General features: G+C 45.1%; 1 protein-coding gene across 1 annotated transcript in view; it reads left to right on the forward strand.

Annotated features, from left to right (window-relative positions):
* The window catches only part of LOC143300352 (centrosomal protein of 192 kDa-like), a 49,387-nt gene that overhangs the window by 17,829 nt on the left and 6,546 nt on the right, over window positions 1-25,012 (forward strand). Inside the window, exons 7-14 of the mRNA XM_076613961.1 lie at window positions 1,539-1,596; window positions 3,632-3,697; window positions 4,874-4,979; window positions 5,809-5,998; window positions 19,087-19,262; window positions 22,262-22,393; window positions 22,687-22,808; window positions 23,541-23,732. Of these exons, the coding sequence (XP_076470076.1) occupies window positions 1,539-1,596; window positions 3,632-3,697; window positions 4,874-4,979; window positions 5,809-5,998; window positions 19,087-19,262; window positions 22,262-22,393; window positions 22,687-22,808; window positions 23,541-23,732 (1,042 nt within the window). The remainder of the gene's footprint in view (window positions 1-1,538; window positions 1,597-3,631; window positions 3,698-4,873; window positions 4,980-5,808; window positions 5,999-19,086; window positions 19,263-22,261; window positions 22,394-22,686; window positions 22,809-23,540; window positions 23,733-25,012) is intronic.

The following is a 25,012-nucleotide window of genomic DNA, read 5'->3' on the forward strand; positions in this document are numbered from 1 at the left end:
ACAGGCACCTAGTGGCATCTTCAATTAAAATTATATATTCGGGTATGTGCACATACAAACAAGGTGTGTATACAAACAGGTATGTACAGTCAGTCACAGTGTGTAAGGGAGGTGGGCCCCTCAGTGTTATGGTCCCTGAGGCCACTGATAGGTCAGGGTTGTGGTCCCTTAGACCACTGATAGTCAGGGTTATGGCCCCGGGGGCCACTGATAGGTCAGGGTTATGGTCCCTGAGGTCACTGATAGGTCAGACAGGGTTATAGTTCCTGAGGCCACTGATAGGTCAGGGTTATGGTCCTTGAGGCTGCTCATAGGTCAGTAAGGGTTGTAGTCCCTGAAGACACTGCTAGGTCAGTAAGGGTTATGGTCCCTGAAGCCACTGCTAGGTCAGACAGGGTTATGGCCACATGTCAGACAGGGTTATAGTTCCAGAGGCCACTGATAGGTCAGGGTTATGGTCCCTGAGGCCACTGATAGGTCAGGGTTATGGTCCCTGAGGTCACTGATAGGTCAGGGTTATGGTCACTGATAGGTCAGACAGGGTTATCATTCCTGAGGCCACTGATAGGTCAGTAAGAGTTATGGTCCCTGAGGCCACTGATGGGTCCATCACAGTTGTGGTCCCTGAGGCCACTGATGGGTCAGTCATGTAACCTGTACAGTGGAACTGCCTGCAGTCACAGCTGTTGTGAAGACAGTTCTTCTCTTCTCACCAGCCCCTTTTGACTGATGTGCAGTTAGACTGAGGGATAGGTGTCTTGAACCTGACGTTAGTTCCTGTTTTGTTTGGTTTGGCTTGGTTCTGCTTGTTCACACTGGCCCTTTTTTTTGGTTCAGTCTACACTGTGATAGCTTCATAACATGTACATCAAATTTAACTGTCCATTCAGAACCAACAACTTATTGTTGTTGTGACACTTGAAAATAACATGGTTTGACTTTGGATGGAAAGGTTGAACTGTGCAGGTGTCTTGTGTAGGTTTTCCATCGGAGGCTGTTACACTCATACCACCCACCTTCATACATGTTAGACTCCTCTTTGTATGTCAGTGTAGTTTCAGTGATACACACACCTGAAAAAATATGGTAGGTGTGTTAAATTGGTAACATTAACCTTGTTTTTTTCTGTGCATGTTTACATCACATTGGTGTAGGGGGTGATTCTTTTCATGGTTTGAAGTACCATGCTGTTGTTGTGTGGAGAGGATGTGTCGTAGTGTGAACCTGCTTGAACAGTGTGTGTGGTTTTCGCTTGGAACAATCTCCCACTTTCTCTTAATCAATCCCTGCACCGAGCTCTTGCAGGTCCTACCTCTTTCTGAAACAGCTCCTCCATACCCTCCCTTTTCCCATCTCTCTGGTCTTCTGTCTACGTGTAATATTAGTTTTGTCTTTCTTTCATCGTTGGTTCAGAGTTATGCATGTGTTTAAAAGTCGTGAGTGAAACGCTTTAATTTGTCTGTGCACAAGACTTGATTAACACAGTACTATGGTTTCTAACTGGTGAGCAGTGCAGTGTTGCCCATATGTTGTTTCAGTGGGGGAAAACAACCAGAAGATGCTGCAGCTGATCAGCTTCTCCAAACATCCCCTCAGGTGTGGTGTCATCTTTGTCAGATTTGTTTGGCTTCATGACATTAGGATTTAATTACGATAGATTGGGGTGTAACTATCTATGTCCAAAGTGTTCTTTTATCATCTTGTTACCTGTGGTTTTAAGAGGGTGTCAGAAGTATTTGACATTGAGACATTATGAATGAATTATGATCCATTGGGATATATGCACCTGCGTTTGAAGTGACTTTTAACATTTTATCACATATATTTATTATTAAAAAGATGTCAGAAATTTATGGCATTATTACCTGAATGATAAATTATGACACAATGGGTCTGAAAAGGTCAGTGCTGTCTATCTTTTCTTCCCTTGTCTTTTTAGCCTAAACAAACAGTGCCAAACAAGGACTGCAGGAAAGTCGATGAATGGATTTTGATACTGCAAAGAGGAATTAGTGTCTAGCAATGATATTGTTGTTAAAAGAAATCTCAGAATAGTTGTTTGAGAGTGTATGTGACAAGGTTTCTCTCATTAAGAAATATTCAAACAAAATATAAACTGTGTTGATATTTTCTTTCCTGAAGTGTGTGAAGAAATGTTTCTGTACTTAGTTGTTAACCGTATTTATGTTTGAATGATCACCAGTCAACGACTCGGGGTCATATGAAGGCTGAAGCAATATGGTATCCATCCCCTGGATAATGGAAAGAAAGAAACCTGGAAAAGAGAGTCAGATAAAAATACAGTCATATTCAGCACATGAACTTAAAGACATCCTTCTGATGTCAATTTTTACCAGTTTTTGAAACAAGAATCTAAACACAAAATGATTATACATACGTGTTTTGTGAGTTTATCTTGGTGGTTTTGTGTGTGTGTGTGTAGATGTGACAATTTTGCATTGATGCATTTGAGCATTTGTATGGTTTGGCCACGGCTGCTCAGCCGAGCACAAAATCCACCTCTTTAGTTTCCGAGCAGCGTCTAGCGTCTGGGGTCAAACTTTTTTTAATGCCAGGCTTTCCCACCACACTCTGCATTGGCTGGCGCTTTCACCGCGGTATTTCTGGCCCCGCGTGCCAAACCTGGACACTGCCTTCTTTGTTTCACTTGGTCCCGCAGCCCCTGCCCCACTTTTCTCACGCTTCCACAGCATCCACACATTTCCTGCAGCGATTACACTCACCCTGCTCTCCATGCCCCTGCTGCTCACACTCACCATGCTACAGTGTGTTCCTTTAAACACTTGTTGTGCTGACAAGAAAAAATCTACCACTCAAAAGGGTGGGCTGATCTGCATGCAGGCATGCTAAATGTTCTGGTGATTTTTACGATTTCATTGTAATAAGCGTATGTTTTCTTAGAGAGGGATTTAAATTTTACGATTTTTGCGATCATGTTTCTGCTTGACCTCTTCTCTTTCTTCATGTATGTTTCAACCGTTGCCACAACAATTGCTATGTAAGAAAATATATTGTGTTTGGAGTCAATGGAAAGCTCATTTTGCATTCTTTGTAAAAACCCACTTCTTTTGTCGTTATTTCCAATCCATCCGGAAGATGATGCGCGAAAGAAACAAAGCAGATTTACCGCTGAACAAGCGTACAGCGAGTGCCGCTGGCACGGCCTGTTTGTCAGCCACGTTTATTTATATCCATGCCCTACTTCCTGGGTTCATGAACTTTCGCTGGGCCAACTAAAGTGCCAGCACTGAACATCCATGTGGCAGTCCTGATATGGCCCTGTGTGGTCGGCTGGACTATAAGCAACAATAAAAATAAACAGCCCACCATTTACTGTATGCTGAATCAGGTAATGGTGTCCACCATTAAATAACCACATATGGAATCATGTCATGATGTCCACCTTTGGGGAAGGCAGAGGGAAAAACATGAATCCAGAAATGCAGACAGATGTGTATGGGAACATTTGTCTGCACTCACTGTAACATACAGACATATGCACATGTAATCTGTCTTGTGTAACAAACGTGTACAAATGTTTGTGGAAGAAAGTGAAATATTGACTGCAGAATATATTGACCGACTGCTCTGTGTGTGTGTGTGTTGTCAGCTTCGAGTTGTCATGGCCACCAAGTTCTGTGGTCCCTGAACCAAAGAAGGGAGACATCAAACCCAGGTTGGTCACACAGACAGAGACAGAGAGAGCATTGATGTGTGGTAGTGGTGATGTGATCAGGATGGTGCTGTTAGTTGTGGTTGTGATAGTGTTGAAGGTGGTGTATTTTGTGCCCCAGAATTTTATTCATTTTTCTAAATTTTGATAATGGTGATTGGTGATTGGTTGATGACGATGCTGCTATAGTGATATGGTGTGTGTCCATCGAGATCGATGATGACCATTGTTGTCATCCAGTTGGGGGATGGGGGGAGGGTGGTGGTGGGGAGGGGGGGGCGATGCTCATGAATCTGTCTGTGAATGCGCAGATGGCTGAATAGTCCAATCTGCGCACGAAATGTTCACTGACAGTTGGGGTAGACAAAATATATAGTGATATATGATGAAAGGAATGACTTGGTTAGTTATCATGTGTATTTGTCATACCTTAGTTGATGTGTCTTTAGTTGTTGTTTTTTTTATCAGTGTGTATTTGTCATATCATTGGAATGTCTTTATTAGTTTATCACAATGGTTATGTTATACATGATTGTAGCATGTATTTTTCATGCTGTAATCATCTTAATTCTTCTTCCTCCTCTTCTCCTTCCTTATCATGCTCTTAAGGAGCTGGGAACAATGCACAAAGGGTTTCTCTGCTGTTAATTGTATTACTCTTTATCACAACAGATTTCCATGTGTGGAATTTTGGCTGCTCTTCCTAGGGAAGACATGTTACCAAAGTGCAGAGCCAACTTTTCTTTTTTTCTGCTTAGAAGTGTGTGTTTTTTCTATGAGAGTTGTTGTCTTAGGTTCTTTTACATGCGCTAAGTGTGTGCCACACACAGGACCTCAGTTTTTCATCTCATCAGAATGACTAGCATACAGACCACCAGGTCTAGTGGAGGAGGAGAAACTGCTGAGTGTGGCCAACATGTTTGGAAGTAATCTACTAAGGGACACTATTAACTGCAGCTGCTTTCAATTACTGTGCTTGGGCGGAGTTGTATTTTGCACAGGACAGGAATCAGACCCATGCTGGAGTCTGCACCAGTGGTCATGGTATAGTAAGTCCAGTTCAGTGTAATTTTGGGGGAAAAGATCCTATTTCCTATAGATCAGGCAGTTATGTAGAGAAAGTGTAGAAGTGACAGTTGCAGCGTGTCTGACAAGGAGTACTGCATTTGATGCTGGCAGATCCAGACTGTCCATCGAGGTGTGGCTCCACATGTCCTGGCAGCAGAGGCTGTCAGAACTGCCCTGGCGCGGTGCCATCGTTATCACATGTAACGGACAGGAGAAGGTGAATATCTGTCATTTGTTGTATTTATTAGGGAACAGATTATATTTTTGTAAAAAAAATTTCAGGCTGGGGAACTCTCAACGGATCCGCTATTTTCAGCGGGAGAGGAGCAGTTGATTTCAGAGGAAAAGAAATTTTTTCAGAGGAAAAAAATTGATGAGTACATTTTATTTTTGTCCAGTCCATTTCAAGCCCAGTTCAGTTTTTCTACTGTGCTGTGAGGTCCCTTTTGCTTTAGCCACTATTTTGTAATTTTCAAACAGTAAGCATGTTGAAAAAATCACAAAATTCATTTTCGTTGCCCCTGTACCCCACCAAGGGCCGAAGACAGCCCCTGGACTCCAGCCAATTTTCAGAGGAAACTCTCCTGGACAATTCCCCAGCCTTTTTTTTTTTTTTTTAATGTTATAACTGAACGCCATTGTGTCAGACAGGAGATGTGGTTGTCATCTGTGTGAATTCCAACCATGAAGAAGCTTCTGTTTGTTTTGTTGAGAAGCGCTACACAGGTTTAGCATCATATATAGTACTGTGTCAGACTAGTACACCTGTGTGTGTTTTAACTTTGCATGGGTGCATACTGTTACTGTTGGGATTGTGTATACATTTCCTTGTGGCATAGATATATCGAGCATTCTTTTTGTTGGGTTTTATACACATTGATCTTTAAAAATCTTTTCATTGTCATTGTAAAGCACATAATGATTAGTAGTCGGCTACATGCTGTGGAACTGACTTTTGATCATGATAGCAACCGGAGGCCAGTAGGTTAACTGTGTGTGGCCAGTGGTGTGACTGATGCAGCACTGTGGCTGTGTGCTGGTTTCAGAATGTGAGGGTGACGGTGCAGAAACCCGCCCAGTCCCCCCGCCTGCCCCTGTCCTCCCCCCACACCTCCCCCACCTCCCTCTCCACCAGGTCAACGCAGGCAACACCGTCAGCTGACAGGGCTGACCATAGTCTGCACCTGGCATCCTCCAACATTCATTTTGCCAAGGCCAAGGTCAACACCAAGCATGGTCAGAGGATAGCTTTTATTTTTTCTTCTTTTTATAGATATATATATACTGTCCTGTACCTGTATGCTACATGACTTCTATTCCTGGACTGTTCACCAACAATTACTGTTGTTTTTTTTCCCTGACTGCCCTACACATGCTGTTTGAATAGTTGTTCACTTTGTGAAATGTTCAGTGCGAGGGTGGTCATTTTCTAGCAATTGTTTTCACTGCAACTACTTGTGAAAGGATTGTATCTGACGTCATTTAGCGTTGTTAACAACTGTTCTTTTCCATACTGCCATACACATGCTTTTTGGATAGTTGTTCACTCAGTGAACTGTTCCCTGGGTCACTTTCTGCCAGTGCGATTCGTTCTGAAAAGGTTGAATATGAGGTGCTAGTAAAGCCTTGTTACTTTATCATGTTGAAGATTTTATACACTGGCAGCTGAGATGTGTGTGTAGTTTCACCCTAACCGCCCAAACCTGGTTCCACGCACTGAGACACTCCCCGGACTTGGCGACCATGATGCAACATACATGAAACTTCAGATTTACCCTCCAAAGAAATGCCAGCCACAGAGACTAATCCCAATTTGTACAGAATCCAGTAAAGGACCCTTGAAAGAGACAGCCCAACATCTGAATGACCATCTAGTGTCCACTTCGTGTCAGGTCAGGTCATTAGATCTGCTACTGGTAACCTGTAATCCAGTACAACCTGTTCAGGGTCGGGTTGCCGGCGACTAAACCGGCATTCCCACCGCTCCCTTCCGGGACTGGTGAGGCGGGTGGCTAGACACCCTTATGGAGATTCATAAAAGGGCGTCGGCTCAGGAGAGCCACCGACGGCCATCTAGCTCCACCGTGCTGTGTGCATGCCACACGCAGTTGGCCCCTGCGGTGTGTCTACCCATGCATGCGAAGTCTGGATCCGGCAGAATCTGCAGAAGAAACCTATCCGTTCAACGGAGAAGAAGGCGGTTACAGCAACGCACTGTGGAGTGCAGAGAGCAAGATGAGACACCGAAAGGATATCTTGGCCATCCACTGCATCCGTGCTCATCCTCCAGTCGTCTCGACTTAGTCTTGCCACTGGAAAATTGGTGGACCCGAACGAGAGAGTGAGGTCGACGTTGCGCAAATCCTCTTCACTTTAAACAAACTCATCGCGCAAGTCATCAGTCATCCTTCATGACCTTTCATCCTTCATCATTTCATCACCCCCAAGTCCTTTGGCGACAGGCGAGCGACAAAACGACAGGTGTGGGTACACTGGCAGTCGCAGCCGCAGACTTGCACGCAGGCGGCTCAGGCCATAGGGTCGTTCTTCGTCGACGGGAGCAGCGATGGAGCTCGGTAACCGTCTGAGCAGCCCTCTTTAGGAATGCACTGCTCACCTCCCTGGCATGAGGAAGGGGCTGGAAAAGGTGCCCTAAAAATTGCCTGTTCCATATCACCCTGGCCAGCATACCGCGGCTGGCGGGGACCCTACATCAGCGGTCGAAACAAAAAGAAAGAAAAGAAAAAAACAAGGATCGTTCCTCTCACCATTGGTGCTTGGAACATAAGGACTCTCCTGGACAGAGATAACACGGACAGACCCCAAAGGAGAATGGCACTAGCTGCATCCGAACTCACCAGATACAACATTGACATCGCAGCCTTGAGTGAGACTCGGCTTGCAGGCGAAGGCAAGCTCTGTGAACGGGGATCTGGTTACACCTTCTTCTGGAGTGGACGAGGAAGCGAAGAGCGACGTGAGGCTGGCGTTGGTTTTGCAGTAAAAACAGCACTTGTCAGCAAGTTAGCTGGAATCCCAAAGGGAGTCAACAATAGGCTTATGACCATGAAACTCCCACTGGCATCTGGCCAGAAGCACCTCACCATTGTCAGTGCCTACGCCCCAACCATGACCAACCCGGATGAAGTGAAGGCGAAGTTCTACGAGGACCTACACTCTGTCATTGCTGCTATCCCTAAAGCAGACAAGCTCATCATTCTTGGGGACTTCAATGCTAGAGTTGGCTCTGACTACATCTCCTGGGATGGAGTGATTGGAAAGCACGGTGTCGGCCACTGCAACCCAAATGGATTGCTTTTGCTTCAGACCTGTGCAGAGCACGAACTGCTGATAACCAACAGTTTTCTGCCTCCCTACCCGTAACAGGACGTCATGGATGCACCCTCGCTCAAAGCATTGGCATCTCATCGATTATGTCATCGTCAGGAAAAGGGATACGCAAGATGTACGTGTAACAAAGACCATGTGCGGCGCCGAGTGTTGGACAGACCATCGCCTTGTAGTCTCAAAGCTGAATATTCAAATCCAGCCCAAGGGACGCCCCCAAGGCCAGAAGGCTCCAAAACGGCTCAACATTGCTAAGCTGAAAAACATCACCATCAAACAGTCCTTTGTGGAGCTGCTGGAAGATCGTCTGGAATCTGCCTCTCTGGACAACCAGAATGTGGAGTCTGACTGGAGGACCCTGCGTGAGCTGATCTATAGTACAGCTTCAGAGACCCTGGGACCCATGACCAGAAAGTACAAAGACTGGTTTTGATGAAAACTGTGATGAAATCAAGCAGCTTCTGGATGAGAAACGCCGTCTGCATCAAGCCTACCTGAGCAACCCAAAGTCCACATCAAAAAAGGATGCGTACAATGCCATCCGCAGGACTGTTCAGCAAAAGTTACGCCAGATGCAGGATAAGTGGCTGAGTGACAAAGCTGATGAGATCCAGGGATATGCTGACAGGCACGATATGAAGAAGTTCTATGATGCCTTAAAAGAAGTTTACGGCCCCACATCCTCAGGATCATCCCCCCTCCTCAGTGCAGATGGGAATACCTTGATCACTGAGAAGGAGAAAATTCTCAAACGCTGGGCTGAGCACTTCATCAGTGTCTTAAATCGCCCTTCCTCCATAAATGATGAAGCCATAGACCGTCTCCCACAAGTCCCCATCAACGAAGCACTGGACGATCCGCCAACACTTATTGAGACCCAGAAAGCAATCCGTCTGCTATCCAGTGGCAAAGCACCTGGCTCAGACTCCATACCAGCAGAGGTCTACAAGGATGGAGGCACTGTGCTGACTGAGAAGCTCCATCAGCTGTACTCACTCATGTGGAAAGAAGAGACGATCCCCCAGGATTTCAAAGATGCATCTATCATTCACTTGTACAAGCGAAAGGGGAACCGGCAAGCCTGTGATAACCATCGGGGCATTTCCTTGCTCTCCATCGCAGGCAAGATACTTATCAAGGATCCTACTAAACCGCCTCACAGCACACCTTGACCAAGGTCATTTGCCTGAGAGCCAATGTGGATTCCAGAAAGAGCGCGGAACCACCGACATGGTGTTTGCTGCAAGGCAGCTGCAAGAGAAATGTCAGGAGCAAAATGCTGATCTGTTCTCCACCTATGTCGACCTCACTAAAGCCTTCGACACCGTGAGTAGAGAGGGACTGTGGAAGATCATGGCCAAGTACGGATGCCCTCGGAAATTTATTTCCTTGGTCAGCCAATTCCATGAAGGCATGCAGGCTCGAGTCCAGGACAATGGCGAAACATCTGCTCCTTTTGCTGTCACAAATGGTGTCAAGCAAGGCTGCGTCCTGGCTGCAATGCTGTTCAGCCTCATGTTCTCTGCAATACTTACTGATGCCTTCAGAGATGGCGATGTTGGAATCGGCCTAAAGTACCGAACAGATGGCAAGCTGTTTAACCTCAGAAGGCTTCAAGCAAAAACGAAGGTCATGACAGACATCATCAGAGACTTTTTGTTTGCTGATGATTGTGCCCTCAACGCTGGATCTGAAGCTGACATGCAACTCAGCGTTGACAAGTTTGCCACTGCCAGCAGGAACTTCGGCCTTACCATCAGCACGAGGAAAACTGAAGTTCTCCATCAGCCAGCCCCAGGGAAACCCTACGTTGAGCCCAACATCACAGTCAATGGTCAGAGGCTCAGTGCGGTGGAGCGGTTCACATACCTTGGCAGCACACTGTCACGAAATGCGACCATCGACGATGAAGTGAACGTCAGGATTGCAAGAGCAAGCGCAACTTTTGGTAGACTCAATGCAAATGTCTGGAACAGAAGAGGCATTAGTCTTGAGACCAAGCTAAAGGTCTACAGAGCAGTAGTTCTCCCCACACTACTGTACGCCTGCGAAACTTGGACAGTGTACCAACAACATGCCAAGAAGCTGAACCACTTCCACACAACATGCCTCAGGAAGCTACTGAACATCAAGTGGCAAGACAGGACCCCAGACACAGAGGTGCTCGCAAAAGCCACCCTTCCCAGCATCTTCACCATCCTGATGCAGTCCCAGCTTCGCTGGGCTGGACACGTGGCACGCATGCCAGACCATCGGCTGCCCAAAAGGCTCTTCTATGGCGAGCTGCAACAAGGGAAGAGATCACACGGAGGTCAGAAGAAGCGCTTCAGAGATACTCTGAAAGTCTCTCTGAAAGCGTTTGATATCAGCCCTGACTCCTGGGAGGAATCTGCAGTGGACCGTGACAAATGGCGCGCTGCTGTGCACAAAGGCGCCAAGTTGTGCGAGGCCAACAGGACTGCTGCTGATGTTCAGAAGAGGCAGGCCAGAAAGTCACGGGCAAACAAGCTCCCTGACAATGATATGCCTATCTTTGTCTGCCCCAACTGTCAGCGAACATTTTGTGCGCAGATTGGACTATTCAGCCATCTGCGCATTCACAGATAGATTCATGAGCATCCCCCACCACCACCCTCCCCCCATCCCCCAGCTGGATGACAACGATGGTCATCATCGATCTTGATGGACACACCACACACCACACATAGTGTCCACTTTCACTGAAGACAGCAACACTGAAGAGATCTAGACAGAGCTATGCCAGGGTCTAAAAAAATGTCCTCACTGAACATGTCCCACACAAATTTACAAATAGTAAACGAAGCCATCCGTGGATTGATAATGTGGTGATCAAGCTGATCTGTAGGAAAGACCGTCTGCACAAGCGGTGGAAGAAGTCTGGTGATGAAGAGGTGCACAAGGGATTTAAGACTCTCAAGCAGCTTGTCAAGAAATGCCTGCATCGTCTGTACTGGAGATATACAGAAGACTTCATCACAGACACCCCAGGCCAAACCGCACAGAAAAAGAAGTTCTGTAGCTTTATTAAAGCAAGGACTGAAGGCTCTGGCGTCTCTGCTCTCAAAGATGCAGGAAGGCTTATCACTGACCCAAAGGAACAAGCTCAAGTCCTGAACAAACAGTTCCAGTCTGTCTTCAGCTTTAAGGAAGACACCACAGCCGATGACGTCAACCAGCGATGTCCCTTACCACCTGACCTACCCCAGTACCCCACATGCAGCGACATCAACATTACAGAGAAAGGAGTAAGAAAGCTGCTTCTCAGACTCAACCCCAATAAAGTCTGTGGACCTGATGGCATTACAACCAGGCTCCTGAAGACAGTTGCTGAGGAGATTGCCCCGGACTTCACTCTGCTCTTCCACAGTTCCTACAACACCGGAACACTGCCACACGACTGGAAGCAGCCATACATATCATCTGTCTTCAAGAAGGGAGAACGATACAAGGCAGAAAACTATTGACCAATCTCCCTCACGTGTGTAGCCTGCAAAATGATGGAGCACATTATCACCAGCCACATCATAATGTACCTGGAGAGCAATGTTATCCTCTGCCCAGAACAGCATGGCTTCAAAGAGGATGATCTTGTGAAACAGCTGCTCAGTTACATTGACGAAACATTTCAGCTGGAAGAAGGAAACCAAGTTGATACAATTGTCCTTGACTTCTCTAAGGCCTTTGACAAGGTCAGCCACACCCTGCTTGTGCATAAATTACAGCGCTATGGAATAAAAGGTCAGCTGAACACCTGGATCAAAAAATTTCTTGAGGACAGGCAGCAAGCAGTTATGGTGGAGGAAGCTACCTCAGAATATATAATGAATAAATAATAATAATAATAATAATGTACATTTATATAGCACCCTTTCTCTCCAAGAGCTCAGGGTGCTTTACATGAAAGAAAAATAGTACAAGTTACATAAAACATCCATGACCACTCTTTCTCCAAAACCCCTCCCCCACACACACTCTCTCTTTCCCACTCTACATACATCCAAAGTGAGCTGACATGGGTGGTGCTGGAGAACAAGGAAGCCGAGGGTGCTTATAGATAGGTTTTAAAAAGATGAGTTTTTAGTGATGAGCGAAAAGCAGAAATAGAATGCACGGATATGATGAGGAAGGTTGTTCCAGATGTGAGGAGCAGCAAAGAAGGAAGAATGTTCACCATAGGTTCTTGAATTGACACAAGGAAGTTTCAGAAGGTAACGGTCAGAGGAAGAGCGGGGATTTCTTGTGGGAGTGTAAACACTGATATGGTCAGAAAGATATGTAGGTCCTGCGGAGTGGAACGCAGAATAGCAGAGACACGCAACTTTGTATTTAATTCTCGCTTCAGTCGGGAGCCAGTGTAGAGTGAGGAGAAATGTGATAAGTACATGGGACTCTTGAGAGTCAGACAGGCAGCATTGTTTTGGAGTTTTTAAATTCACTGAAGAATATTATGTGGACAGCCTATGAGAAGAGAATTACAGTAGTCGATTCGTGACAGCACAAAAGCAAAAATAAGAGTTAGTAGTTTCAACAGAAAGGTACTGACAGATAGAGTTGATGTGACAAAGTTCACAATTGACTATGTGTGTCAGATTTACTACCTGAGCATGCATGCTGAGGTTTGAGTCAAGAATGACACCAAGGCTCCTTGCTGATTAGAAAACTGAACGGTGGCATCACCAACCACAGCAGAGGCAGGAAAAGAAGTAGATGTGGACATTCTTGCAGAGGAAATAATCATAGTTGCAGTTTTGTCATCATTTAACTTTAGTTTGTTGAATGTCATCCAGGACATGTTCCAGTCAACTCAGGTGTTCCCCAGGCCTCAGTCCTCGGCCCTTGTCTCTTGCTTTTCTATATCATTGACCTCCCAAAGTCCATCAAATCGAAGGCCAGATTATTTGCAGATGACACCATGTGCAACAAAATAATCAAGGAAGCTGACCAGCACACACTCCCAGAAGATCTAGTTTGCCTTCCCATCTGGGAGAAACAGTGCGCCATGCAATTCCACCCACTAAAGTGCTCCACCTTGAGCATCAGTTGAAAGAGGAAAAAGATTGTACCAAACTACAAACTCCATGGCCATCTGCTGGAAAATGCCAACACCACAAGATATCTTGGTGTGAACATACAAGACGACCTAGGCTGGGGATTCCACATCAGTTCTACAACCAACAAAGCCAGCAAGACCTTAGGCTTTCTTTGGCGCAATCTGAAGATGCAGGCGTGAGATTTTTCCTACTATAGTCGGATTTCCGACCGAAAACTGGCTCCAGAGGCCATTTTTTAGATTCACGTAAATCCATTGAGAAAATCAGGGGGGTGGGGTGGGGGGGGTGAGGTTTTTTCCGATCGACGAAGGTTGTGCGAACGTTGTCCGACCGATCGACAAGACAGACCCACAGTGTTTGCTAAAATGCCCCATGTTTGGATAAACGAACCAATTGAGAATAAGTGTTCCGTTGCTTCTCTGTCATCATTCAGTTTATCCGTATTCAGTCGGGATTACAAAATGTTCGCTCGCGGGCTGCACGACTTGCAGAGGTACTTGATTTCGTCGCTCATCTTCAGTCACTGACAAAATGAGAAAACTCACAAAGGATAGAAGATTTTGCAGCAGAGGTCGATAAAGGAGTGAAAAATAAGTGGAACTGGGCCTGGCAAGATGAGATTGCGAAAACGCCATTCACAAAACCGACGCCGTGGGCGAGGCCAAGTGCGATTGGTGTCAGATTGTATGGGTGCAACTCTTCAGTCTAGGCACGGAAATCTGTTTTAAGATTTACATTCAAAACGGAGTGTCCGTTTCCTGGAAGAAAAGAACAAGAAAAGCCGATGGGCCGTCAGTTCTATATCGTTTACCGACCGGATAATCTGCCAAAAATGAAAACGGAATGCTCTTTCGAAAGTGTCGTTTGTTGACCCCTTGAGAGGCAATCCAGTGACTTGCTAGAGCACCAAAATCGAAGTCAGAAAGTTTCCTAATGGTCGATTGAAGTTGTCAAAATGCTGATAACAATCCATACATGGCACGCATTGATATCACTGTGAAAAGCATGCACTCATGCACACACATGCACACACATGCGATCCATCACACACACGCACAGACATGCAAGTGCGGTGCGCGCACACACACACACACGCACAAATTTGCGCGCACACACAGATACACGTAAACGCGGGTGCGCGCGATCTTCATCCCTGTCAAGCCACAAGGGACGTGGGTACATCTGCTTGACCCTCTGTCCATTCAGCAAACATTGCAAACGTTTGCCACTGTATGCACAAGTAACATTGTCAGTTGCATGGAAACAAACTTTGTAGCAATTGACGTCAGTGCTTTTTCTGACACAGCCCAGGCTGTGGTAAGAGTCAGTTTATTTAGATTTGAGACCTACAGCCAGATTACCAAAGTTACACACGCACGCACAGACACTGAGAGCTGAATTGAATGTGCGTGCACACACAAACACACACACACTCTCTCTCTCTCTCTCTCTCTCTCTCTCTCTTCCTCCTGTCTTTGAAAAAAAAAGTCACATGAATGCACTCATACACATACTCTGTTTTTTATTTTATCTCTCTCCTTCACACTCGCACATGTGCACACATGAGCTTAATATTATGCACATGTGCGCGCACACTCACACACATTCTCTTTCTTCTCGCACGCACACACACACACACACACACACACACAGAGAATTGTATTCAAAGCAATGCATATATATGCACTCAAACAAACTTGCACTTTTTCCTTCCCCCCCTCGATCTGTCTGTCTCTTTCTGCCCCTCTCTTCCTCTTTCTGTCTCTCCCTACACATGCATGTGCGCACTCAGGCTTGCTTGCAGTCTCTCTCTCTCTTTCTCCCTCACACACAGAGTTTTGTTGAACCACACACAAACACAATCCATTCTGGGGAACTCTCAGCGATCTGACATTTTCAGCGGAAGAGCAGTTGATTTCAGAGGGGGGAAAAAAGTCACTCTCCAACCCCCAACCCCCTCCTGCAGACTTCACTTTCATGATTTGCTGAGGTACCCCTCTCCCTCTGAAGTCTCATACCAGTGGTGAGGGAAGGTGGGGGGTGAGGTGAGGGGGGGGTTAAAACCACTGTCAATGACTGTGGCAACTTTGGCATTGAGCCAAGACACTGACCACAATTCTAGCTGAGAATCCTTGACTGCTGAAAGTGATATAACCAGTCACAGACCCACTCCCTCCTGCCTCCAGTCATTCCACTTCTTCCATTCTTTCCTCAACCAACACACATGCATGTCAGTGGAACAAAGACTACAGCTGAAGAGACCAGATGGTCAGTTATATTGTTACAGTGCAAACTTGTGTGCTAAGAACATTTTCCTTGAAAACACCACACACACACACGCACACGCACACACACACACACACACAAGAGAGGTCCCCCAAACCTCTTAAAAATCACTAATTTTGTTTTCAGTCATGGGCTTTGCCACCCTGGACCCTGGCCAATTTTCAGAGGAAACTCTCCTGGACAATTCCCCACCCTCACACACACGCACACGCGCACACACACACACACTCACTCACTCACTCACTCACTCACACAAAGAGTTTAACACACACAGAGTTAAATTTCAAACAGTTCACATTCATGCACACACACAAACTTTAACTCTTTCCTCCCATGTCCCTCCCGACCCCCATTCTCAATCTCTTAGTCCATCTGTCTGTCTGTCTCTCTTTCTCACGTACAGAGAGTTGCATTGAAAACACACACACACACACACACACACACACACACACACACACACACACATGAGACAAGATTTTGAAAATCATGTCCCAAGGCTGACTTTCACAGGTTTGAAAGCAAAAACACTTCAGTTTAGGAAGAATTGGACTGGTTTTTTTGTTGTTGTTGTTTGTTTTGTTTTGTTTTTCTCCTGTGGGTTGTACCTCAGCAGCATTGGTGGCCTGCAAGTGCAGATTTCATGGTTTGAAATTGAGAAAAACCTTCAGCTTAGGGGGCTTCGCCCCCAGACCCCCACCAGAGTCATTGCCCCATGGACCCCCACTGGGAGCCTTCTGCGGCCCCCAGGCCCCCACCTTTCAGACTCAATCACAATTTCCCAATCTCATGCCTGAGATAGGAAACAAGAAGACAAAGGAAGCTGCGTACAAAACCCTTGTTTGACCTATCCTTGAGTATGCTGCGTCTGTGTGGGATCCCTATATAGCCAGTGACATCCAGGCCAAGCAGCAAGATGGGTCACAAACTGACATCGACAGACGTCTTGTGTCAACTCCATCCTTAGCTCCCTCAACTGGTACCCCCTACAAGTCAGACCAAAAAAATCTCGCATGGAGATGTTTTACAAGTTCCACCATGGTCTCATCTCCATCAACTCAGTCTACCTACCAAGACCATCAGACAGCAGGCTGAGCTCCAGAAAAAACAACACCTGCAACTAGACATCCCTGCCTGCAGGATGCAGTACAGACAGATGTCTTTCTCCCCCAGTACCATCCTAGATTGGAACACACTGCCCCAGGAGGTTGTCACAGCTGAGTCACTGGACTGCTTCAAGTCCAGACATGCCTCCTGCCTCTGACACAACAGAGTGCTTAACCCACCCCCACCCCACCCCACCCCACTACCCTCCAACACTTTGACTTTTTTGTTGACTTTTTTGTTGTTTTTTGTTTTGTTTTTCTCCCACTGGTAAGTAGTGACATGGAAGGCTTGGGTTGTGCTGGTCAGGTGTATTCCCGTACAGTAGCAGGATTGGCCTAGCTGGAGATGCAAACACACCAGTGGACTGTGCCCCATCTCCCCTATCAGTTAATAGCACATTTCTCAGTAGCCCAGCTGAATTGCGCCCAACAGCACCCTCCCACAACAGGACAGTTTTCATCAACATACTGATGTTGGTCGTCTAGTGGAAGAAGAAGAAGAAGCACTTAACTCACTCCATGCCAAGAGTTTTTGCCCTTGCGAATCCCTGAAAACCCAGGGTTTGTATAGGATGGGGAAAAAATTCTCAAAAAATCAAATAAACACCCAGAGAATTGAAATTTAGTATGTGTATTCAGTGAATGTTGTTCCATATTTGTGCAAAATAATAAATTATTTACTCACCATCTTGTTGTTGATCACGGTATTCATTTTTTGTGTATTTTGTAGCATTTTTGCACCCATCAGAAAGGTATACCAAGTGTCCTTGAACAGCTTACAAATGTTCCACATCACATCCTAACACTGTTTGAGGAACTGAAGACCTAGTACATGCAATGAAGTATGAACAGATGGTGGAGAAAGTTGAAAATCACACACACAAAAGAAAATATTGTCTACATAAAAAAGGGAGTTCACAGCACACAAAAACCTGATGTATTATCACTGACAGTTGTCTTGTCTGGAGTGAAAAAGCTCATGGCAGGTGATGTTGAGTCCTGGGCACAGCTTCACACACAGTGGAACTCCACATTTTGGACACCAGTTGGCAGTTTGGTGTTTTGGTGTGTTGTGGCGCTTGAACAGGTCTTCACAGACCTTGCACTTGCAGTAGCTGGTCACTCATATCCACTCCAGCCATGTTGGTGATGTAGTCTTGTACTGCAGCTGGCTTCTGTCTTTCAGGACGGTGTCGTGTTGTCACACTGACCATGGTAGTTGGCAGCATGACTGTTGTCAGCACATGAACTGGTTTTTTGTCCTGCCACTTCAGCACAGCAACATGCCCTGCAACCATACACACACACACAAATGATCATGCAGGTCTGACTCTTTCTTCTTATTGTTTTTTAGATTATTTGTTTGCTTATTCCCTTGTTTATTCTAAATATTTATGTGAATGGAAGCATAAAGTGGTAAGTTTTTTTTTACATGTAGTCAAAGAAAACCACTTTAGATTAAAAAAATTTTTTTTTTTTTTTTTTACAATATTACAAACAATAATGACAGTATCATCAGTATTAGTACTATTACTGTCATTTCTACAGCACCTTGTTCTACAAATGAACAAGTAAAACAGAAAATAAGTAAACATATGCATGCAATCACACACACACACACACACACACACACACACACACACACACACAGAGTTGTACACCTGAGCATGTGACATTGTTTTCTTACACACACACACACACACACACACACACATATATATATATATATATATATATAATACATACATACTCACTATTTTCAGTCCAATCTCTGGTAAAAACACCAGCAAAGTCATCCGTTTCCTCAGTGATTTCGTTGTCAGTGTCGGTCAGCTGGCACATGGTCAGGACTCGCTTTCCTCTCCACTGTAAACACCCTCTTCAGCGGCCGAATCTATTTCTAGTTCATCGGGATATGGTTCAAAATCACTGTCCGACGAACCAACATTATCTCCTTCAACATTGGAGCCTTCAGTTTGGATCATTTCCAAAGTAGCTTCAACGCTGTGTTGCGTTTGACCTCTCCTACCGTGTCGAACACTTCGACGCGACGTCATCTTGTCAAACAACTTGCAGAGCTGACCGAGGGTATGCTTCATTGTCGTCTGCTAATGAGCGTGTCACTGCACACACGCTGTGTGTGTGAATGAAAAGTTGGCCGGAGATCACTTAAGAATCAGTTCTGCTTTTGAGTTTCGTATCCGACACATCACTCCAACAGCGCGACTTTTCAAAATCAAAATCCGCATATGCGGACATTGGCATTGAACGCTTTTTCCGACGACATCCGCATATGCGAACAATGGCAGCGAGTGAGTTAATATGATGATAGACATAATGATGATAGTTGTGAGAGTTCCATGTATGTGCATTATTATTACTGTAATTTTATAGAGCTTAATTATGCCATGCATGTGAACATTACTAAACATACAGTTACCCATATGTGCATGTATGTGTGTGCTTCCTATACACATGACCAGTGCACTTAAAGCAGACATGTACATGTTTTCAGAGAGTATGTTGGAGTTGACCAATGCCTCCATGGAACCTGTGACATTAAAGCTGTCACCCTTTGCCCCAGCCTATGTGAAGGGGTCTGACGAGACTAACACCGTGAAGAGAGTGACCTACAGTGCCTTCAACTTCACTTCCACCACCGCCGACCTTCTTCCCCAGGAAACTTTGAAGGTGACCCTTTTCTCCCCAACAGCTGGCTGAAAACTCACTGCTGTAATTGGAAGAGGGTGGAGATGGCTGCTGGACCCTTCAGTTGATTACACTCTGTGTGGTGCTTCAGTTCTGGGCTGGGATGTATGAGTGATCTGAGCACCACGAATTAACCCCTTCACTGCTAGTACGTTTTGCTATAGCCTATGCTGAGAAAATTTTCAGAAAAACAAGAAAAACACGCCAATGATTTTAATTTGCTTATATTTCAAAATGTACTGAAGATAAGTGCATAAAAGTACATATCAAATGAAAGGAAAATGAACCAAGATTTTGTTTTTAATACTCACATGTTCAAATAATGAGCCAATCTGACACAAAAATTCCATATAATGCAATTAAAAAAAAAATTGGGACTGTCATTCCATCATGTAGGTGCTACAACATCAACCAGCTTATTAACCAGTCTTTCTTCTGACTGTTGTGATCAACCATACACACTGTCAAAGGCTGTGGAACAGTGTCCAGGTGCATAAGTCTCCAACACAGTCCACACAAACAATCAAAAGGGTGTACTCACCCAGCATCTATCGCCAGTAAAATCACTGTGTGTGGTACTTGTGGAAACAGTTTTCAAGACACAGTGGTGGTTTGCTCGGGCAGTCTGGGCAGTAGAACCTCACATCCTTTCTTTGCCCTTTCTTCCAGCAGACTCTGCACCTCCTTTGTAGCCGGGCCTTCTGTGGGGTAGGTGGGATGACATCAATGAAGTGTTGTCCACACAGACGAACAGCATGGTCATCTGTAGCAGTGTCTGGGTCTTGGTCACCAAAAATCATGGCACTAGTTACATCCTTCTGGAAGTCCAGGAATGTACTGCTGTTGCCTGCTTTTTTGTTGAGGATGTGTGCATTCAGGATGGCAATTTGTAGAAAATGTACACACAGATATTTGTACCACTTCAGGGTTTTCCTTGTGGCATCGTAGGGCCGCAGTTGTTGGTCTTGATGGTCCATGGCACCCATGTTTTTGTTGCAATCCAGAAGTGCTGGAGGCTTGTTTACTGCCCTTTGGTCTTGCTGCTGCTGGTCTTCAGCTGTAGGTTTGTGGCAAGTTGTCAACTCCAGATGGTCCAGGATGAACATCGTGATCATCACCATGCTGCATACCTGAAACACATTGCATAAAAGACTAAGTTTGTTGTTGTTGTTGTTTTTTACATATAAAAAGGATATGAAATGGTACCATTTTATTTCTGATTGTTTTCAGAAGCTGAAATACAAACACACACAATTACCCCCCCCCCCCCCCCCCAACACACACAGAGACTGAAACTGGTTCATGGTATGCCACACCCCCTTCATTCTTTCTCATAACACACACACACACACACACACACACACACACACACACACACACACACACACACACACTGACAAGTGTTGCATTTACAAAGTAATTTAGGCATACAATTCTGTATATCATTCTCTGATTTCAGTTATTAAACATCTCCTCACCCCCCCCCCCTCTTCCCCCCCCCCCCCCCCCCCAACCCACACAGACAACAACAACAACCCAATACACATACACACTCGGGAACGAATTCACAGAAAGCTCTTGGTGAGTGACACACGATGTCTTCAACAATGAGCCAGCCAGCAAGCCACGCCCCCTCGCACAGCGTTGGTCACACAGTACACACGTGACTCTCTCTCTCACACAGACACTGATCAGTGACTGACGAAGCTACTTACCACAGCTAACACATTCAAAACACACACAATACAGTCATATTCATTGTTACAACAAACAGAAAGCAAATAATAAACTGACAAACCTCGTAAACACCCACCTGCATATTGAATCAGCTGAGCTTGTCTGTCTTCAGTTTCATCAAGCAACTCAACCTCCCACCCCCCTCCATGTCAAAATCAGCGTCTTCGGCATCAACTTCACGCAGTTCTATCTCATTCAGTTCACAATCTTCATCTCTACTGTTTGCATCGCGAAAGATTTCTTTCAATATTAGTGCAAGTGTTGGGGTTTGTCTGCGTTCAGCCATGGCTTTGCAAACACAACTTGAGCTTCATACAAACTTACAAAACTTTCACCATAAATATGACAATCCGATGAATAATTTTAGCTTATGGAACTCAGGAGATAAGGAGCTCTCAGGGGAGCTAATTCAATGGTTAGCAGACTGCATTTTCAGTAATGCGGGACTCGAAACATAGAACGTTGTAACATGACGTACGGCGCACGTCAATACAGCATTGCTGAGCGACATTTCATGACGTACGCCGTACATCAACAGCGCAGCCAAGAGGTTAAGAATGTTTCATAGGTCTGTGGGATTAGTGTAGACTTTGGAAAATCCTTAACAGCCAGCCCAGGATCTGTTCCATGTTGCTTGTGTTTTTTCCGTGCACTTTGTTTGGTTTAACACATTTCAGTGAACACAAAAAGTGCTGTGACTTCGAACAAAGGAATTTTTCGATCCTTGACTTCCAGGCCTTCATGTAGTCATCGTTCATGGCAGTTACATCCAGACTATCAAAAACAGATATCAGCATTGTCTTAGAGATTGATTATTTGACTTTGAAACAATTTGCATTTCATGGGGACAGGGAAAGTGGAAAGATTGTGGACTGATTTTGGTGTTAACAAAAACGCAATAATAAATGCTTTTTGCTTTTATTGTTCTTGCATTTCTGGACTGATTTTGGTGTTAACAAGAACACAGTGATGCTTTTTTTTTTTTTAACTGTTATTGTTCTTGCATTTCCAAATATTTACAGGCCATGGTGCTTCCAAATAATGTGGATTTTTTGTTGTGTTTTCTTGCTTTGTTGAATTTTTCACCATGTTTACCTTATTAAAATTAACTTTGTTTACCTTGATGAATTTTTCACCATGTTTTCTTCGTTAAATTTTTCATCATAATTGCCTTGTTAAAAATGTCACCATGCTTACCTTGTTAAAATTTTCGCCCTGGTTACCATTACTGTGTTTTCTGTTAGGTGCCAGTCAAGTTCTGTCCCCAGACCAAAGGTACATTCAACCAGCACTGGGAGATAGAGTACTGGCCCTTGACAAGCAGCAAGAGGGCAGCACAGAACAAGAAGGCAACGCGCATCTCTCTCACTGCCGAGGTAAAGTGCTTTGGGTCGGAGTGAAGTAGTTGAAATCCACTGCAGTTGCCTTATCATTCATGGTCAATAATGATTTAAAACAGTGGAATCGGTTGTAACAATACAATTGAAAATTCTTTAATTACAATGAACACGTTTTGACAAACAGCATTGATTTTAAATGTGCAGGATTTTTTTTTTTTTTTTAGATTGTGTGTGATTGCTACCCTAGTTTTGTGTGTTATCCTGCTGCTTGTGTGCTGTCCACTGCTGACTGTCCAAGGTGATACTCTACCTGGACTGTACATGTGCAGGTTGCAGAAGTAGAGGTGAGCTGCAAAAAGCTGACGTGGGACCCAGTGGAGCAGAACAAGACAGGTGTGGCCAGCAGCAGAACCCCTCTGCAGGAAAAACACCCCAACACTGCTGACCCTGGGTACGTGCAGTGTCACTGTCCCTGTTCTGTGCTCAACTGTAGGCTGTATTTTTAGCCAGTAGTGTCAGTGCATTGCTAAACTGTCTCCTTCCCTCATGTGCTTTACATGTGTAAATAAATATGTTGACAGTGCCTGTATTTTCCAGTTGTGTGCCTATTGAGCTTCTTTCTCTGTGTTTTAGGGATACACCTCACATTCACTTGTTTGTAGAAGTTGGGCTTTTATGAATATGACCATTTTTACCTGTCACATAGGCAGCCAAACATTTTTTTCAGGAACATGCTTGCTGGATATGTTAATGTTTTCATAACCCACCAAAAGCTGACATGGATTAGGGGATATCTTCGTTAATGAAGAGGATGAGGTGCATTTTGGCCCTGTTCACCCTGTAACCCAGAGGTTATGAGAAGAGCTTACCAAAGAAAATTATAGAGAATGTTTTTTTTTTTCTGTTTCAGTATGTTAATGTGACCAGTAAATCAAAAGGTGAAAAAAAAAAAATCTGTTTGTATTTATTTAGCCTTTAAACTCAGAGTTACAGTGAATTATGTTCATAGTACATTGTATGTGTATGAATGTGTGAGTGCTTATTATACATGTCCTATGCTTGGCGGAATATTTTTTTTACACTCCCCATCACACAGGAGCTTTGGTGTGTCATGAACAGACCATTGCTTCATTGGTTCTCTCTGTAAGTGTGTCAGTGATGTGATGTTGTCTGTCCCTGGCAGAGAGGAGCGAGGCCCAGTGGCCACAGCAGACCTGCGCCTGATGCAGTCTGACGTGATGTTCGACAGAACCAGGGTGGGTCGGGTGAGCCAGGTCAAGGTGGAGTTCAAGAACAGTCTGGACAGCAACGTTCAGATTGAGGTGGACCCCCCATCCCCGCCCTTCAGGATCAAACACCAGACCTTCAGAATCACGTGGGTTGCCTTTCACAGTGCATCTTCTTAGACCTTTCAAACTATGTCATTATGAATCTCTTCAGAGCCTTTCAAGTACCAGGGTTCAAATTTAGCAGGTGCCTGGGTGCAAATGCTACGAAAAGTTGGCTCGGGCACACAAATTTTCTGTTGAGAGTGCCCAGTTGGCACCCAAAAATTGATAGAAGTGAAAGAACATTAATTAACAGACACACCATGAAAGGTCGAACACGGTCAGTCGAAATGTAAAGTGTTGTCTGCTGCAGCTGGCTTCACGGATTAGCATCTTTGCTTGTGCGCGATCGGATGTTGACATTCATTGTTGGCGATAAATGATGTTTCCCATCTTCATTGTTAAAAAGAAATGCTCCCGATGACAAAATCTCAGGATGACAAAAAGAATAAACAGCAGGAGTGTTCAATGAAGCCTGGCAGAATGACTTTCCTTGGCACATTTTATTTCATTTTATTATGCTGGCACCCAAAACCGCAATTGGGCACTTAAATGTTGTGGGGTTTTTTTGTTGTTTTTTTTTGTTTTGTTTGTTTTTTTTGCTGCCCCATCATCTGCACCCACACCCGGGTTTGTCCGTCACAGTTCCAGCGTCGGCAGTCCACAGGGAACCATCGATGTTAGGTCGCCAGGAGGCCACACACCAGAGGAGACCCTGCACTGTTGCTGAGTCACTTCGGTGGTGTTCCGTGGTGCCTGTTCTGATTTAACGTACTTGGGACACTACCTACTAAGCCCCCTACTAACGACAATAATGGCTTAGTCGTGGAGCCAGACTGAGTGAGCGTCCCTCCAAGAGTGGAGACCACCACCACGTCCCTCAAACAACAGCCCCCAATGAATCTGCCGACACTGAAGACATTGACAGGACTCACCCCAAGCACAGAAGTGGAGGGGTATCGAAACTGAGGTCACCATGAGGGCAGGGCATGAAAGGCCACAGCATTTGAGACTATTTTGTTTATATTGATGACGATGAAGGAGGAGGATGACGATGTCGCTATGGAGATTCATTTTGGTTTGGGACTGCGTGACAGGGCTGTACTCTACGCTTCCTGTCATAATGATATCCCGGCATTAACCAGGCCCGAGAGATACAGACACTTGCAGTGTTGGTCAGGTAATTAGAGCAACACACCCAAAGACGCATCCTTGAAGTGGATGACACTCGACTGTGGTGTCCCAGTCTCCCCATTTAAACCCACAGCACACTCAACTCTGGGTAGGAGCCGGCCACAGGCCGAAAAACCCACCTCCGCTGGGATTC

The sequence above is a fragment of the Babylonia areolata genome, chromosome 26, assembly GCF_041734735.1.
Source record: "Babylonia areolata isolate BAREFJ2019XMU chromosome 26, ASM4173473v1, whole genome shotgun sequence".
In the NCBI taxonomy this organism is placed as follows: Eukaryota; Metazoa; Mollusca; class Gastropoda; order Neogastropoda; family Buccinidae; genus Babylonia; species Babylonia areolata.